The sequence below is a fragment of the Anabrus simplex genome, chromosome 2, assembly GCF_040414725.1.
Source record: "Anabrus simplex isolate iqAnaSimp1 chromosome 2, ASM4041472v1, whole genome shotgun sequence".
Classification (NCBI taxonomy): Eukaryota; Metazoa; Arthropoda; class Insecta; order Orthoptera; family Tettigoniidae; genus Anabrus; species Anabrus simplex.
In genome coordinates this window covers 144,252,705-144,270,929 of record NC_090266.1, presented here as the reverse complement: position 1 = coordinate 144,270,929, position 18,225 = coordinate 144,252,705, and the positions used below count along the sequence as shown (strand labels likewise).

Genomic DNA, 18,225 nt, shown 5'->3' with positions numbered 1-18,225 from the left:
AATTAAGGTACAGCCCCAGCATTTGCCTGGTGTGAACATGGGAAACCACGGAAAACCATCTTCAGGGCTGTCGACAGTGGGATTCGAACCCACTATCTCCCAGATGCAAGCTCACAACCGCGCGCCTCTAACCCCACGGCCAACTCGCCCAGTGTGTTAGTGGTTTAACGAACACATTGAAGGTTTTCGGCGACGCAAGGCTGAGAAAGGGCTAGGAGTGGGAAGGAAGCGGCCGTGGCCTTAATTAAGGTACAGCCCCAGAATTTGCCTGGTGTGAAAATGGAAAACCACGGAAAAAGATCTTCAGGGCTGCGGACGGTGGGATTCAAATAAGGGTTATCTAGGCGCGTGCCTCTTATGTTCAAGGCTGCGAGATTAAAATCCCGCGCAATCTGTTGGTATTCTCGAGTGCTAAACCCTACATTTTTGTAAAAATTTTAACTTCGCAATGACTCAGGTTTTTGATTACGATGCTACGGGAAAAGGCTAAGATTGGAAAGATGGCCGAAGGCTTAATTGAGTTACAGCTCCTGAATTTGCCTGGCGTGAAAATGGAAGACAACGGAAAACCATCTTCAGCGGTTAGAATCCATGGAAAATAATGACTCCACATGGGACATTCCATGTGAAACCGGAGGATACATACATATATACATTATCATTATAGACTGTTATGCCTTTCAGCGTTCAGACTGCATGCCTCTGTGAATTTACTAAACGTCACCAAAATCCTCGATTTGCAACTAGTGTTGTGGCCTCATTTAGTTCTATACCTCTTATCTTTAAATCGTTAGAAACCTAGTCTAACCATCGTCGTCTTGGTCTACCTCTACTTCTCTTACCCTCCATAGCAGAGTCCATTATTCTCCTAGGTAACCTATCCTCCTCCATTCGCCTCACATGACCTCACCACCGAAGCCGGTTTATGCGTACAGCTTCATCCATCGAGTTCATTCCTAAATTAGCCTTTATCTCCTCATTCCGAGTACCCTCCTGCCATTGTTCCCACCTGTTTGTACCAGCAATCATTCTTGCTACTTTCATGTCTGTTACTTCTAACTTACGAATAAGATATCCTGAGTCCACCCGGCTTTTGCTCCCGTAAAGCAAAGTTGGTCTGAAAACAGACCGATGTAAAGATAGTTTCGTCTGGAAGCTCACTTCCTTCTTAGAGAATACTGTTGATCGCAGCTGGGAGCTCACCGCATTAGCTTTACGACACCTTGATTCAATCTCACTTACTATATTACCATCCTGGGAGAACACACGACCTAAATACTTGAAATTATCGACCTGTTCTAGCTTTGTATCACCTATCTGACATTCAATTCTGTTGAATTTCTTACATACTGACATCAAATTAGTCTTCGAGAGGCTAATTTTCATACCATTCTCATTGCAACTATTTTCAAGTTCCAAGATATTAGACTGCAGGCTTTCGGCACAATCTGCCATTAAGACCAAGTCGTCAGCATAGGCCAGACTGCTTATAACATTTCCCCCTAACTGAATCCCTCCCTGCCATTTTATACCTTTCAGCAGATGATCCATGTAGACTACGAACAGCAAAGGTGAAAGATCACAGCCTTGTCTAACCCCTGTAAGTACCCTGAACCAAGAACTCATTCTACCATCAATTCTCACTGAAGCCCAATTGTCAACATAAATGCTTTTGATGGCTTTTAATAATCTGCCTTTAATTCCATAGTCCCCCAGTATGGCGAACATATTTTCCCTCGGTACCCTATCATATGCTTTCTCTAGATCTACGAAACAGAAACACAACTGCCTATTACTCTCGTAGCATTTTTCAATTACCTGGCGCATACTGAAAATCTGATCCTGACAGCCTCTCTGTGGTCTGAAACCACACTGGGTTTCATCCAACTTCCTCTCAACGACTGATCGCACCCTCCCTTCCAAGATGCCAGTGAATACTTTGCCTGGTATACTAATCAATGAGATACCTCGATAGTTGTTGCAATCCTTCCTGTTCCCTTGCTTATAGAGAGGTGCAATTACTGCTTTTGCCCAATCTGAAGGTACCTTACCAACACTCCATGCTAATTTTACTACTCTATGAAGCCATTTCATCCCTGCCTTCCCACTGTACTTCACCATTTCAGGTCTAATTTCATCTATTCCTGCTGCCTTATGACAATGGAGTTTATTTACCATCCTTTCCTCTTCCTCAAGCGTAATTTAACCAACATCATTTTCCTCCTCCCCATGAGCTTGGCTGTTCACAACACCACAAGGATGATTTCCTTTTACATTGAGAAGATGTTCAAAATATTCCCTCCACCTCTCCAGTGATTCCCTGGGATCTATTATGAGTTCACCTGAATTACTCAAAACACTGTCCATTTCCTTTTTCCCTCCCTTCCTAAGATTCTTTATTACTATCCAGAAAGGTTTCCCTGCTGCTTGACCTAGCCTTTCCAGGTTGGTACCAAAATCTTCCCATGACTTCTTTTTGGATTCAAGAACTATTTGTTTCGCTCTGTTTCTTTCATCTACATACAGCTCCCTGTCTGCCTCGGCCCTTGTTTGGAGCCATTTCTGATAAGCCTTCTTTTTACGTTTACAAGCTGCTCTCACTTCGTCATTCCACCAAGATGTTCGCCTTTTCCCATCTTTACACACAGTTGTTCCTAGGCATTCCCTTTCTGTTTCTACTACAGCATCCCTGTATGCCACCCATTCACTTTCTATATCCTGAACCTGCTTACTGTCTACTGTTCGAAACTTCTCACTAATCATATCCATGTACTTCCGTCTAATTTCCTCGTCCTGGAGATTTTCTACCCTTATTCGTTTGCAGACCGACTTCACTTTTTCTACCCTAGGCCTAGAGATACTTAGTTCACTACAGATCAGATAGTGGTCTGTATCATCGGAAAATCCGCGGAAAACGCGCACATTCCTAACAGATTTCCTGAATTCGAAGTCTGTTAAGATATAGTCTATTATGGATCTGGCCCCCCTAGCCTCCCATGTGTAGCGGTGAATAGCCTTATGCTTGAAGAATGTATTCGTAACTGCTAAACCCATACTAGCACAGAAGTCCAGCAAACGCTTCCCATTCCCATTAGCTTCCTTATCTTCCCCACATTTACCAATCACCCTTTCGTATCCTTCAGTTCTATTCTCAACTCTCGCATTGAAATCGCCCATTAGCAATATTCTATCCTTGCTGTTGACCCTGACCACGATGTCACTCAATGCTTCATAAAACTTGTCAACTTCATCCTCATCTGCACCCTCACATGGTGAATACACGGACACAATTCTAGTCCTAATACTTCCAACTAACAAATCTACCCACATCATTCGCTCATTTACGTGCCTAACCGAAACTATGTTCCGTGCAATGGTATTCCTGATAAAGAGCCCTACCCCAGACTCTGCCCTTCCCTTTCTAACACCCGTCAAGTACACTTTATAATCTCCTATCTCTTCCTCGTTATCTCCCCTTACCCGAATATCACTTACTCCTAGCACATCCAGATGCATCCTCTTTGCTGACTCAGCCAGTTCTACTTTCTTTCTTCCATAAGCCCCATTAATATTGATAGCTCCCCATCGAATTCCATTTCGTTCGCCAAGTTGTTTCCAAGGAGTCCCTCGCATGTCAAATGGGAGTGGGACTCCGTTACTCCCATAGGTCCGAGGCTTGCTTAAAATGTTCCGAGCTCGGTAGATTCATGAAGCAGGATGCTACCCTACCTGCACATAGTCCAAGTGAGGATCTCTCCTCTAACGGGTTATGGACCACCGGTGAATTGTATAGTCCTAGCCGCCTGAGCACAAGGAGGGCCAGGACTCAGAATATGTCCGAGATGCCCACTCCCATTGCATAGCAACTGGTATCCCGACTCTCAGGACCACTTACTAGGCCACTCAACCGTTGCCCATGGTTCACGAACTAGGACGTGACTACAGTAACCCACAAACATGAACCATCCGGAGGAAACACAAAAAACAAAACAAAAACAGATTTTTTTAAAATTTTGCACTAATATCTTACAAAAATGAAGTGGTTGGATATATTCAGCCGGCCGCGTGGTGTAGGGGTAGTGTGCCTGCCTCTTACCTGGAGGCTCTGGGTTCGCATCCCGGCCAAGTCAGGGATTTTTACCACCGGGCGAGTTGGCCGTACGGTTAGGGGCGCGCAGCTGTGAGCTAGTATCCGGGAGATAGTGGGTTAGAATCCCACTGTCGATAACCCTGAAGATGGTTTTCCGTGTTTTCCCATTTTCACACCAGGAAAATGCTGGGGCTGTACCTTAATTAAGGCCACAGCCGCTTCCTTCCCACTCCTACCCCTTTCCTGTCCCATCGTCGCCATAAGACCTGTCTGTGTCGGTGCGTCGTAAAGCCACTGGATCTGAGGGCTGGTTCGAGGTCCACTCAGCCTACGTGATTAGAACTGAGGAACTATTTGACGGTGAGATAGCGGTCCCGGTCTAGAAAGCCAAGAATAACGGCCGAAAGGATTCGTCATGCTGACCACACGACACCTCGTAATCTACATGCCTTCGGGGTGAGCAGCGGTCGCTTGGTTGGCCAAGGCCCTTCAGGGCTGTAGTGCTGTAGTTTTGTTTTGGATATATTCATTTCTGCGCACTATCAACTTCACTGAACCCTGCTGTCCGCAACCCTGAATATTTGTTCCGTGGTTTCCTATTTTCGCACCACTCCTAGCCCATTCCCATCCCATCGTCTCCATAAGACCTATCTGTGTCGGTGCGACGTAAAGCAAATTGTAAAAATAAAAAAATAAAGAAAACATCCGAGAGGCATGCGTCAGTAGATTTACTGGAATATGAAAGAACACATTTTCAAGGCAAAATTCTGGCCCTCCGGGCATTTTAAAACCGGCAGCCGTTGACAAACTTGGAACATATAACACTATATTATTGTAATACAGCGGATGTCATCATCACCATCTAATATTTATCACCAATTCTGATTACTCCATCACCAATCAGTTCACAAATGTCAAGGTACGTTTGTATATTTTTGTCTACCACGGATGTGGTTGCATTTTGGTGTTAGCCTCAAACTCCATTTTAGTAAATAATTAGTGGTCATGTCTGGTATAATGACGTAACCACAGTTGCATGTTCACTAATTACAAATAAAATACCGACTAACTCAGTCCGATGTATTGGGTAATCTCGATTAGAAGCTTTTATATAATGAAATTCAGCCTGCTGTATCTTCCAACAACCACAGTGAGCTATAGGCTGTAAAGCCAAGCTGTTTCTAACATCCGATAGCTGCTAAAGAAACTTGTGGGGCACTGCAACTGGACTAATACATACATACATACATACAGTGCGCTATGTCTTCTGGTATGAGCTAGAGCAATTTAGTTACTTTCATTGATCTGTCTCTGTCTCATCCTTGGCTTTGATAATATGAAAGTGACCGAGATATGAGGGATGCTAGTAATGCCATACCTCATGCAGGCAGTACCTGTTGGGAATGGTGTGAAAATGTTGCTCATAGGGTCGGTTGGTGCATGCATTTCAGTGGACTTGGGAAGCTGATATGTAATAGCAACTTCTGACTCAATGAGGAAAGCAACGGGAAACTTCATCATTCCTAAATTCTCTAGTACCGAGCTCGATAGCTGCAGTCGCTTAAATGCGGCCAGTATCCAGTAATCGGGAGATAGTGGGTTCGAGCCCCACTGTCGGCAGCCCTGAAGATGGTTTTCCGTGGTTTCCCATTTTCACGCCAGGCAAGTGCCGGGGATGTACCTTAATTAAGGCCACGGCCGCTTCCTTCCACTTCCTAGGCCTTTCCTCTCCCATCGTCGCCATAAGACATATGTGTCGGTGCGACGTAAAACAAAATAGCAAAAAAAAAAAAATTCCCTAGTACGCCCCTTCAGTGATGCCTAGGCCATCTGTGACAGTTAATGACGGAGATTTTGAGGATTCAACCAGCCTTCGGGAGAGGACTGAACATACATTTTTCTTACAATCTGTTTTACGTCGCACCGACGATGGGATAGGAAAAAGGCTAGGAGCGGGAAGGAAGCGGCCGTGGCCTTAATTAAGCTACAGCCCCAGCATTTGCGTGGTGTGAAAATGGGAAACCACGGAAAACAATTTTTAGGACTGCCGACATTGGGTTTCGAACACATTAACTCCCGAATGGAAGCTGATAGCTACGTGACCCAAACCGCACAGCTACTTGCACGGTAGTGACCATACATAAACAAATACTATATAGCCACTGAACACAGTACATCCTACCGGCAGCACCCCATAACCCTATAGGTGATCTGAAACTATAATGTCCCATTCTGCGATCTATATAAATAGTAGAATTTTCTAATTTTGTTTGCATATACTGTGCAGTAGTGAGGAATAAAAAGACGTCAGTGATGAAGGAAACAGAAAAATAAACCTAATCCGGTTTACGTAGTTCTTCCGGCGAGCGAGCTCCACAATTTGGATTATGCCAAAATGAAAAATTCCAGCAAGAAATACAGCAAAAGATTATAGATCACCATAAGTATGATTATATTCGGCGCTGTCATCATTGACATTAGAGATGCTTGGCGATTTTGATGTTCTACAGTGGACTATGAAAAGGAAAATTTGGAATGAAAGTCACCATCAGATAGTGTGTACGGGCAACTAGAGAACGCTGTAGGCATGACATTTTCCTCCACATGAACCGGACAATTCACTCGTATAGTTACTACTGTACTGACGAAATGAGTGTATAATACCTATCTTTCAAAACAGTCGCAGCAATATCAACACAAGCAAATGGTTGTGCATATCAGCGACGTGACTCAATCTTTCATACAGTAGATACGTTCGACAATTACATATGGAAGTTTCGTTCCTTTGCCGAGGGGATAGAAATGTATTCAACTTCATCTCCCCAGATGTTTCCACTTCACAAAGTATGTTTAATAAATAGTATAAATTGAAAATATGTCCTCCTCTGTGGTGTAGTGGTTAGTGTGATTAGCTGCCACCCCCGGAGGCCCGGGTTCGATTCGCGGCTCTGCCACGAAATTTGAAAAGTGGTACGAGGGGCTGGAACGGGATCCTCTCAGAGTCGGGACGTCAACTGAGTAGAGGTGGGTTCGATTCCCACCTCAATCATCCTGGAAGTGGTTTTCCGTGGTTTCCCACTTCTCCTCCAGGCAAATGCCTGGATGGTACCTAACTTAAGGCCACGGCCGCTCCCTTACCTCTTCCTTGTCTATTCCTTCCAATCTTCCCATCCCCCGCCAAGGCCCCTGTTCAGCATTGCAAGTGAGGCCGCCTGGGCGAGGTACTGGTCATACTCTCCAGTTGTATCCCCGACCCAGAGTCTGAAGCTCCATGATACTGCCCTTGAGGCGGTAGAGGTGGGATCCCTCGCTGAGTCCGATGAAAAAACCGATCCTGGAGGGTAAACAGATAAAGAAGAAGAAGAAGCATATTGGGAAATTAGAAACACTAAATTAAACATTTCAAAACGACCCAATTATAATACTGTTATTGGCTTTACGTCTCACTAACTACTTGTACGGTTTTCGGAGACGCCGAGATGCCGGAATTTAGTCCAGCTGGAGTTCTTCAACGTGTCAGTAAATGTACCGACACGAGGCTGTCGTATTTGAGCACCTCCTAATACCACTGGACTGAGCCAGGATCGAAACTGCCAAGTTGGGGTCAGAAGGCCAGCGCCTTAACCGTAGGAGCCACTCAGCCCAGCAATAACACACTTATTTAATTACGACATATTTGTATTCATGTTGACGATTACAATTGTAGGCGTCTCCTGGGGTTTTTGGGCAGCGCATGGATTACATTTTCTACGATACATGTTCTTCTTTGTATATACACAAAAGAACTAACGCATTCAATCTTTCCTGTGCAGCCATATTCTGCAAATTCTGCGTATAAGCGTTCTGGTGTGTCAGTAGTTACTGTAAGACAGCAAACAGTTTTTTTTTTTTTTTTTTTTTTTGCTAGTTGCTTTACGTCGCACTGACACAGATAGGTCTTACACCGACAATGGGACAGGGAAGGGCTAGGAGTGGGAAGGAAGCGGCCGTGGCCTTAATTAAGGTACAGCCCCGGCATTTGCCTGGTGTGAAAATGGGAAACCACGGAAAACCATTTTCAGGGCTGCCGACAGTGGGTTTCGAACTACTATCTCCCGAATACTGGATACTGACCGCACTTAAGCGACTGCAGCTGTCGAGTTCGTGCAAACAGTTTCAGTACTCGATGTATTGTTGGGGAAATATCACTGTCGCAATGTATTAAGTGCAGAAATGAAGTCCATTGGCTTTAGAAGTAAAACTTATTTATACTTACAGTATATTAATAGAAGCATCAACACATTGTTGGCAAATACGTAGTTCAAACTAAAAAACAATAACCTACCTAAAATTATTTATATGGTTGCCACAATTAATCACATAATCACAAGTTCTAAACTTCAAAATGGGGGGGAGCGTATTTATCCCTCCAATCCCCCCACTTCTGCGTACGCCTATGCTTCTTTCTGTCAATTGCAAAAAAGTCGAGTCGACGCACACAACCACCTGTAGCGAGACAGTGAATTTCCTCATTCCAAATTCCTTTAATCCGTTTGCTATCACCTTCCTGACTGAGCGTACAAGTGTACTTAGCGAACTTACATCATAACTTCCGGAAACATGCCTTCGCCATGGATGAGCGAGCACCTTCTCTGTTTACGTTTTGCATGTGGGCTACTCAGTTACACACATTACAACATTTCCCATGAAATCACAGGTCGTTGGTCTGTTTACGTTTATAAACAAGTTGATGGCCAAGGACGTATATTGCCACAACAGCAGCATATTAAATCATACGATAAGAAGGTTATCAACGACAAGTGAATCATCTGTTCAGGTCACAGACTTCAAGACAACGCAGAAAAGTACAACAGGTCGTAAATGAAGTGCAGATCTTCGTACATTGGACTCTAGATAAGGCATATTTATCAGGTGTAATATTGCCCCTCCAACTCCGAAAACTGGCATTGAATGGAGTTGTACTTTTCATGTTGAGAGGCGCTCCATGACAAGATAGAAAACAATGTCATCAATTTAGTGTTCACGATGATTTCTTTCTACACAAGAGGCAGATCACACCATGTTCAATAGCTTCCCATAACCATGCAATCTAATACATAATTTGCATCTCCCACCTAATAATAATAATAATAATAATAATAATAATAATAATAATAATAATAATAATAATAATAATAATAATAATAATGGGCCGATGACCTAGATGTTAGGCCCCTTTAAACAACAAGCAACATCATCATCATCATCATCATCATAGTAAACATTTTAATAATAATGTTAATGTGTTGGACAACAAACCTAAAGTCTCGGATAAATGGTTTAAGGAAGTAAGGAAGGACCTCAAGAGCATGGGACTGAATCAGGACATCCTTAACCGATCAAAATACAGATCAGTGATCAACAACTTTAAAGGCTTCCAAGATGAGCAAAAGCAAACAGCGGCTGGAGAGAAGAGAGAAGACAGGCGGCAAGAGAAAGAATGCAGTTTTCCTGGGCTGCAAAAGAACGCTTCCAGAAATGGCTTATAGTTACTTGACATGGTCTCTAATGGCCTTAAACGAAATAATAATAATAATAATAATAATAATAATAATAATAATAATAATAATAATAATAATGGGCTGAGTTGTGCAGGCAGTAGAGCGATGGTCCTCTGAGCTCAACTTCGCAGGTTCGATCCTGGCTCAGTCCAGTGGTATTTGAAGGTGCTCAAATATGTGAGCCTCGTACTGATAGATTTACTGGCACGTAAAAGAACACCTGCGGGATTAAATGCCGTCACTTCGGCGTTTCCGAAAACCATAAAAATGTAGTTAGTGGAACGTAAAATCAATAATAAGAAGAAGGAGAAGAAGATAATAATGCCCAGCTTTGAGTAGCTAAGGAGGTAGAGCGTTCGCTTTCTGAGCCCAGGTTGGTAGATTCGTGCTCAGTTCAGTCCATTGGTATTCGTTTTTGCTACTGCTTTAACTTTACACTAACCTATTGAAGTGTTCGGGGTCACAAGGCTGAGAAAGGGCTAGGATTGGGAAGGTAGTGGCCGTAGCCTTAATTAAGGTATACTAACCAAAAAACTAACCCTATGGCACTACAGCCCTGAAGGGCTTTGTCCTACCAAGCGACCGCTGCACAGCCCGAAGGCCTGCAGATTACAAGGTGTCGTATGGTCAGCACGACAAATCCTCTCGACCGTTATTCTTGGCTTTCTAGACCAAGGCCGCCATCTCACCGTCAGATAGCTCCTCATTTCTAATCACGTAGGCTGAGTAGAAATCGAACCAGCCCTTAGATCCAGGAAAAATCCCTGACCTGGCTGGGAGTTTAACCCGGGGCCTCCATGTAAAAGGCAGGCACGCTACCCCTACACTACGGGGCCGGCTTAATTAAGGTATAACACCAGCATATTCTTGGTGTTAAAATGGAAAACAACGCACAGAAAGCCATCTTCAATGCTGCCGATGGTGAGATTCGAACCAACTCTCTCCCAAATTCAAACTCACAGCTACGCGACCCTAACCGCACGGCCAACTCGCTCGGTTCCAGTGGTGATTGAAGACGCTTATACGCCTTATACGGAAGAATTACCGGCACTTAAAAGAACTACATCGGGACAAAATTCTGGAACCTCGGTGTCTCCGAAAACAGCAGAAATTTAGTTAGTGGGACGTAACACCTATAATTTTATCTATAAAATAATTACACTTTCGTGTGTACACTTCCAATTTTCGCCCCAACACTTCGCTTTATTCTCTCTCGGATGAGGTATTCAAAAGTCGAAAGTGAGATAGAATATGCCAATAATTGTTCATGATATGGTGTTTGATCATTAGTAATAATAATAATAATAATAATAATAATAATAATAATAATAATAATAATAATAATAATAATAATAATAATAATAATAAAGTTCAATTGTTGTTTGTTTGTACATCATGGGAGAACAGCTTAACACAATTTCTAGAGACTCGGTGTTTAACTTCAGGGATATCTGTGGAGTGCACTAGTCTATATATTCTTTGATTAGTATAAAGTGGCGTAGAAAAATTACGGGCACTAATACAAGGAATATTAATATTAGCTGTATCGAAAAACTATACATTATAAACATAAAGGTATTTGTCACTGGTTCAAATATGTTGACGACATTTTTGCCGTCATAGATCAACAAGATAGAGATGAGGAGGGTATTTTAAATTACCTTATTTCCTTAGATCCCTGTACTAAATTCTCCGTGTGTTCTGAAGTTAACCATTCATTAAATTACTTAGATCTCAGTAATACAAAGAATAATAACTGCCTATCTTACGAAAGTTTTAGAAAGCCCACTCAAAAAATCAACCTAATTAAACAGGACTCCTTCCATCCATATTCAAACAAGAAGGCTTCATTCTATAGTTTGGTGCGTAGAACTTTAAAACAGCCCTCTTTCCAAAGAAAACTACAAGAAAGAAATTAATACAATTTATAAAATAGCTCTGAAGAGCGGTTATGATAAAAACTTCATTAATAAAGTAATTGCTTGCAAAAGTTATGTAAAATCCAATGTCTGATGTTTTGTGCACTTTCCTATCTTTCTTTCTTTCTTTCTTAATCCGTTTACCCTCCAGGGTTGTTTTTTTCCTCTACCACCTCAATGGTAGTGTTCTGGAGCGTGAGACTTTTGCGTCGAGGGATAGAACTGGGGAGGAGAACCAGCACCAGTCGGCAAGGTGGCCCGACCTGCTGTGCTGAACAGGAGCCTTACTGAGTCCGGGGAAGACCAACCCTGGAGAGTAAAATGATAAAATAAAATAAAGTTTTAGTGCAAAGTCCATCAACGCCGAAGATCGCTAATATTGTTCAATCGTCAAGGTAACGACTTAAATGACTAAAATAATATCGTCGTGATTGCATTTATAATGTTCAAACCGCGTGATCATCAGCACAAACTGTTCAGGAAGATAATTAATATAAGTGAGAAGAAAAACACGAAGAAAAATAATAGGAGAAAAGGAAGTCATGAGATAAGGTAGAAATGAAAGACACCTTCATCCTCGAATAACGTAATATTGCCGAGCTGGAAGAAAACTAACGACGGTGGCCTTCAATGTGAAAACTAATCAACAACATCAACAGCAACATTACACTCTCCGGCTCCATGGTTTGCGTACAAGCCTTTGGTCCGGAGGGTCTCGGGTTTGATTCCTGGCCTGGTGGAGGATTTTAATTGCGTGTGATTAATACTTCTGGCTCGGGGACTTGGTGTTCGTGTTTGTCGCAACACTCTCCTCTTCATATTCAGACAACCCACCATACTACCAACCACCACAGAAACACGAAACAGTGAATAATTCTCTTCATATCGGGTTGGCGTCAGAGAGACCATCCGGCCTTAAAACAGGGCCAAATGCACATGTACGACCCCACAAGCGTGGAAAAGTGGTAGAAGAAGAAGTAGTTGCTTTGCCACTCCATATGTACTAAAACGGGCTCAAAGGCTAACAAAGAAATAGATACTTAATGTTTCAGAAGTTTAGGAGTCTGTCTAACGGAAGGTATAATTTGTCAAAATAAATAAAATAAAACAAAAAAGAGCCTGCCTCTTTGGTGTAGTGGATAGTGTGATTATATGCCACCCCCGGAGGCCTGGGTTCGATTCCCGGCTCTGCCACGAAATTTGAAATGTGGTAAGAGGGCTGGAACGGGGTCCACTCAGCCTCGCGAGATCAACTGAGTAGAGGTGGGTTCGATTCCCACCTCAGCCATCCTCGAAGTGGTTTTTCGTGGTTTCCCCACTTCTCCTCCAGGCAAATGCCGGGATGGTACCTAACTTCAGGCCCTGTTCAGCATAGCAGGTGAGGCCGCCTGGACGAGGTACTGGTCATCCTCCCCAGTTGTAGCCCGACCCAGAGTCTGAAGCTCCAGGACACTGCCGTTGAGGCGGTAGATGTGGGATCCCTCGACCCTGGAAGGTAAGCAGACAAAGAAGAAGAAGAAGAAGAAGAAATAAAAAAGAAAGAATGAGGGCATGGAGTTATATAAGTTCCTTACAATTTGGTTTACGTCACAATGACACAGATATGCCTTATGGCGACGATGGAATAGGCAATGGGTAGATGTAGGAAAGGAACTGACCGTAGACTTAATTAAGGTACAGCCCCGGCATTTGCCTGGTGTAAAAATGGGAAACCACGGATCACCATCATCAGGGCTGCCGACTGTAGGGTTCGAGTCCACTATCTCCCGAAGGCAAGCTTATAGCTGTGTGACTCAAACCGCGCAGCCACTCGCTCGCTTTAAGTAAACAATTGAACTTATAAATAAAATGTTTGTTGTGGGTGTCCACGGGGTTTGTGTCTAAATGTGACGTGAATTATAATTTGATAATAATTGAGAAACAATTTGCTTTTACGTCGAACGGACACAGATAGGTCTTATGGCGACGATGGGATAGAAGGGGTCCAGAAGTGGGAAGGAAGCGGCCGTGGCATTAATTACGGTACAGTCCCAACATTTGCCTGGTGTGAAAGTGGGAAACCACGGAACATCCTTAGGTCTGCCGACAGTGTGTTTCAAATCCACTATCTACCGGATGCAAGCTCACAGCTGCGCGCCCCTAACCGCACGGCTAACTCGCCCGGTTGATAATAATTAAGTCTGATAAAATACTAAATGCTAGGAATATACAATCCCATGCGCCTATAACTTTTTTGAGTGACAATGCATGGTTTATAAAAAACACGTGCAGTCCTATCCCCATCGGGTTGTCCAGAAATTGAAAAACAAAGCATCTATTGAAATGAGCATCAGATTAATTCCAGCGAGTATGGGTGGCCAGACTATCCCATTCAGGGCTAGAGGTTGCAGGTGGTGAAAGCTCTTACCTTTCACTCCTCTAAAGTCCTTAATAAATTGTGTGGAGGTAAGCTCGTAGTTATATGTCGAACCCGTGCTCTAGAGTTAGCGAGCCTAACTCTCCACCCAGAAGCCCCTGCTTCGATTTCCAGCCAGGTCAGTGATTTTTGCTTGAATTTGGGAGCTGTTTCGGGTTCCAGACAGCTTGCGTGAGAAAAATTAATGAGCTATCTGGCCGTAAGATAAGAGCCTCAGTCTAGAAAGCTAAGAATAGCGCACTGACCACGCGTCAACCTCGTAATCTGCAGGCCGTCGGGTTGAGAAGCGTTCACATTGTCGGTCAAAGTTCATCAGATCTGTAGCGCAATGGGGTTGTAGTTCTGTTTTGATAGGGAATCACAAAGATATGACTGAACGTTTCAAAAAATCCACATGCAATGGACGGAATTCGAACCTCGGAAGCCGTGGTGTAAACCCAGCGACTATGCCACATGGTTATCTCGCCCCCCTGAGAGGGCCTTGCTTCATGATTGATGCTCCGTCAAATGATGTACGTCTTGAGAATTTCAGAGGTTTTTCTTTCAAATATGTCTCTGAATTTGCTGCCACAAGCCTTTCTCATTTAATGTTAGCTTGTATTCGGGAGATGGTGGGTTCGAAATCCTCTGTCGGTAGCCGTGAAGATGTTTTTCTATGGTTTTGCATTTTAACACCACGTCAACGTTGGGGCTGTGCCTTGATTAATTCCACGCTCGCTTCCTTCTCAGTCATATTTCATTAGAACTGTCTGAGTCGATATGACGTAAAATCAACAGCAAAATTAATAAATAATAAAATCGTCTCATTTAAGCGCTCTTCAGAAACCTTGAGCATAGGCGGCGAGTGCCTAACGATCTGCGTTACTCAGGCATTAAAATGCCTATCTCTTTGCCCACATGTTGAGGTTGTCTGTTGATATCTGATAGACGACCCAATTTGTATCCTATCCGTCACCAGATTTGAAGAATTATTTCTGATTCAGTTTGAAAAATAAGGGAAAGTGTCATCCCTCGATGTTTTGCTTCAGTGAATGAGTAAGCCATCCCTGTAGTAGCTGTGGCGTGGCTACCTTTTTACCTGGAGGATGTGGCTTCTTTTCCCAGCTCATCCATTGATTTTTATCTTGGACTAAGAGCTTGAGCGTGGTACACTCAGCCTCATGAGGCCACCTGAAATGCTGTCTGATATGAGAGGCAGTGGACCCAATGAAGAAAGCCAAGAAAAATGGCAGAGGACGTCACACTCCAATACCTACATGCCATCTGTCTGGGCGCCAGACACCTTGACGCTTAATGTTCTGTAGACTACGTGCTACCGCCTTTGAATGTTGTCTTATATTATTGGTTGTTGTTATTCACGTTGTAAAATACTTTACTTTGATTATAGCCTAGTGCTTTAGGACTAGGAAGGATGCCCAAGGACTTGGAAGGAGATTGACATCCAGCACCTTATTTCACACGAGACCAGAGAATCATGTACAGGTTTCTCCCAGAGAGTTGCCGTCGATCATTTATTTTGCTTCCGAATCTTGTAATGGTGACGTGATTTAGCACGCATTCGTATGGAGATTGACACTTGATTTCGATAGGACTTCGGGTAATGTCAGAGTTGAACTAAGTTATTGTTCAGTGTAAAAATTCTACAGCATCATTCTGATATTACCAGCCCTTCAATCTTCTGTGACTGCCATTTCGGCTGATTTATATCAATAGACACCAGTAATTTGTGAATAGTTGATATTCTAAAATACTGTATGATTTTAGGCCTTGGTAATGCCTACCAGTACATTAAGAGAAACGTAGGAAATATGTTTAAGAATAGAATGCAGCATCATAATACAAGGAACTCTAAAGGGAAGACACACATTCTCTTAAAATATTTTATCTCTGGAACTTGGCTGATACATTTTATTTTATCCTTGAGACACTTAATTTTATACCTCACTCCTACAATAAAAAATAAATAAAAATAACATACATTTTGTTATAGAATTTTGTGCCTTTCATCTTCTAGTCTGCAAGCTACTGTGAATTAACTAAGCGCCTCATCAATCTTTTGCTTGTAGCTAGCTCTGTGGCACCGTTTATTTGCACACTCCTTATAAAATCATTAAAAGCTGAGCCTAACCTTCTTCGCCTTCGTCTCCCTCTGCTTCTCTTACCGTCCATTATTCTGCTAGGTAACCCACCCCCCTCCATTCATCTCACATAACCCCACCAACAAAGCCGTTATAAACGTACAGCTTCACCCATAGAGTTCATTCCGAACTGAAGCCTGTATCAGCCCATTCCGAGTACCCTCCTGACTTTATATCCACATGTTTGTACCAGCAATCATTCTCGCTACCTGCTACTTACGAATAAAATATTCTGAGCCCAGGCTCGATATTTGCAGTCGCTTAAGGGGGGCCAGTATCCAGTATTCGGGAGATAGTGGTTTCGAACGCCACTGAAGATGGTTTACCATTTTCACACCAGGCAAATGCTGGACTGTACCTTAAGGCCACGGCCGCTTCCTTCCCACTCCTAGCCCTTTCCTGTCCCAACGTCGCCATAGGACCTATCTGTGTCAGTGGGACGCAAGGCCAATTGTAAGAGAAATCCTGAGTCCACCTAGATTTCACTCCCGTACAGTGAAGTCAGTCTGGAAACAAACGTGCGTAAGGTTCGTCCGAGAGAATACCGTTGTTCTCTATTGCGAGCTCACAGCATTAGCTTTGTTGCCCCTCGTTTTAGTTTCACTTAGTAAAATACCGTCCGGAGAGAATACACTTCCTAAATGATCCGCCTGTTCCAGTTACGTTTTCCCAATCTGACTTTTTTTTTTACAGTTTGTACTACTGACATCAGTTTATACCTGTAAATGCTAATTTTCATATCACGCTCGCTGCACCTCTTTCCAAGATTCAAGATAATAGATTGCCGACTTTCAGCACAGTGCGCGATTAAAAACAAAGTCATCAGCATAGGCCAAACTGCCTAGTAAATTCTATATATATATTGTTTTGCTATATGCTTTACGTTGCACTGACACAGATAGGTCTTATGGCGACGATGGGATAGGAAAGGCCTGGGAGTGGAAGGAAGCGGCCGTGGCCTTAATTAAGGTACAGCCCCGGCATTTGCCTGGTGTGAAAATGGGAAACCACGGAAAACCATCTTCAGGGCTGCCGACAGTGGGGCTTGAACCCACTATCTCCCGATTACTGGATACTGGCCGCACTTAAGAGATTGCAGCTATCGAGCTCGGTCTAGTACATTTCCTGCAACTGAATCCCTCTCTGAAATTTAATCTTCTTCTTATTTTCCTACCGCTTTTCCCACACCTGTGGGGTCGCGGGTGCGAACTACGTCGCACATGTGGGTTTGGCCCTGTTTTACGGCCGGATGCCCTTCCTGACGCCAACCCTATATGGAGGGATGTAATCACTATTGCGTGTTTCTGTGGTGGTTGGTAGTGTATTGTGTTGTGTGAATATGAATAGGAGAGTGTTGGGACGGACACAAACACCCAGTCCCCGAGCCAGAAGAATTAATCAGAAGCGATTAAAATCCCCGACCCGGCCGGGAATCGAACCCGGGATCCTCTGAACCGAAGGCTAGTACACTGACCATTCAGCCAACGAGTCGGACCCACTCTGAAATTTAATACCTTTCAGTAAATGATCCATGTATACTATGAAAACAAAGGTGAAATATTACAGCCTTGTCTAACTTCTGTAACAAGGGAAATTTGTTACGAAATCTTTCCAGCTTTAAATTAATTCGGATAAAAGAGTGTCCTACTGTACCTGGTTTGAGAGTTCGCTGAGGCGAAAGTGGAAATCCACAACAGAGCAAGTCTTATCACGTACATGGTGTTCATTCAGTGAGCGTGTACTGCCGTGTGCTTCGCCCTCATATAGCCTAGGTGAGCTCATGCGCCCACCCCTCCCCTTCGCCTTCCAGCAACCAATAAGACTTGCTTTTCGAAGGACCGAAAAAAGTGACAAATAACACGTTCGAACGCTACTAGGTTTGTGCAACTTGGAATGATAAAAGCTGAGATAGGGCGTGAAAGTGGGCACGGAGGCTTCCATTAGTACCTATCTGTGCGTCACTACGATGGATAGCTTCACTACACTCACTATCGTGCAAAATAGCGCCCGTTTACTTCTCCGCCTGCCTCGCCTGTGTTCATTGAAGTGGATGGCACATTTACTTTCCACTTATCCTTATTGAAGCATAACAATATGATGTTCATAAGAACCTCCACAGGAG

The 18,225-nt window shown here is 43.4% G+C and overlaps 1 protein-coding gene across 1 annotated transcript in view; it reads right to left on the bottom strand.

Moving 5' to 3' along the window:
- Nucleotides 1–17,891, bottom strand: part of LOC136862708 (hyaluronidase B) — a 124,428-nt gene extending 106,537 nt beyond the window's left edge. Inside the window, exon 1 of the mRNA XM_067138924.2 lies at nt 17,757–17,891. Within this exon, the coding sequence (XP_066995025.2) occupies nt 17,757–17,830 (74 nt within the window). The 5' untranslated portion in view covers nt 17,831–17,891. The remainder of the gene's footprint in view (nt 1–17,756) is intronic.
- Nucleotides 17,892–18,225: the final 334 nt, after the last annotated feature.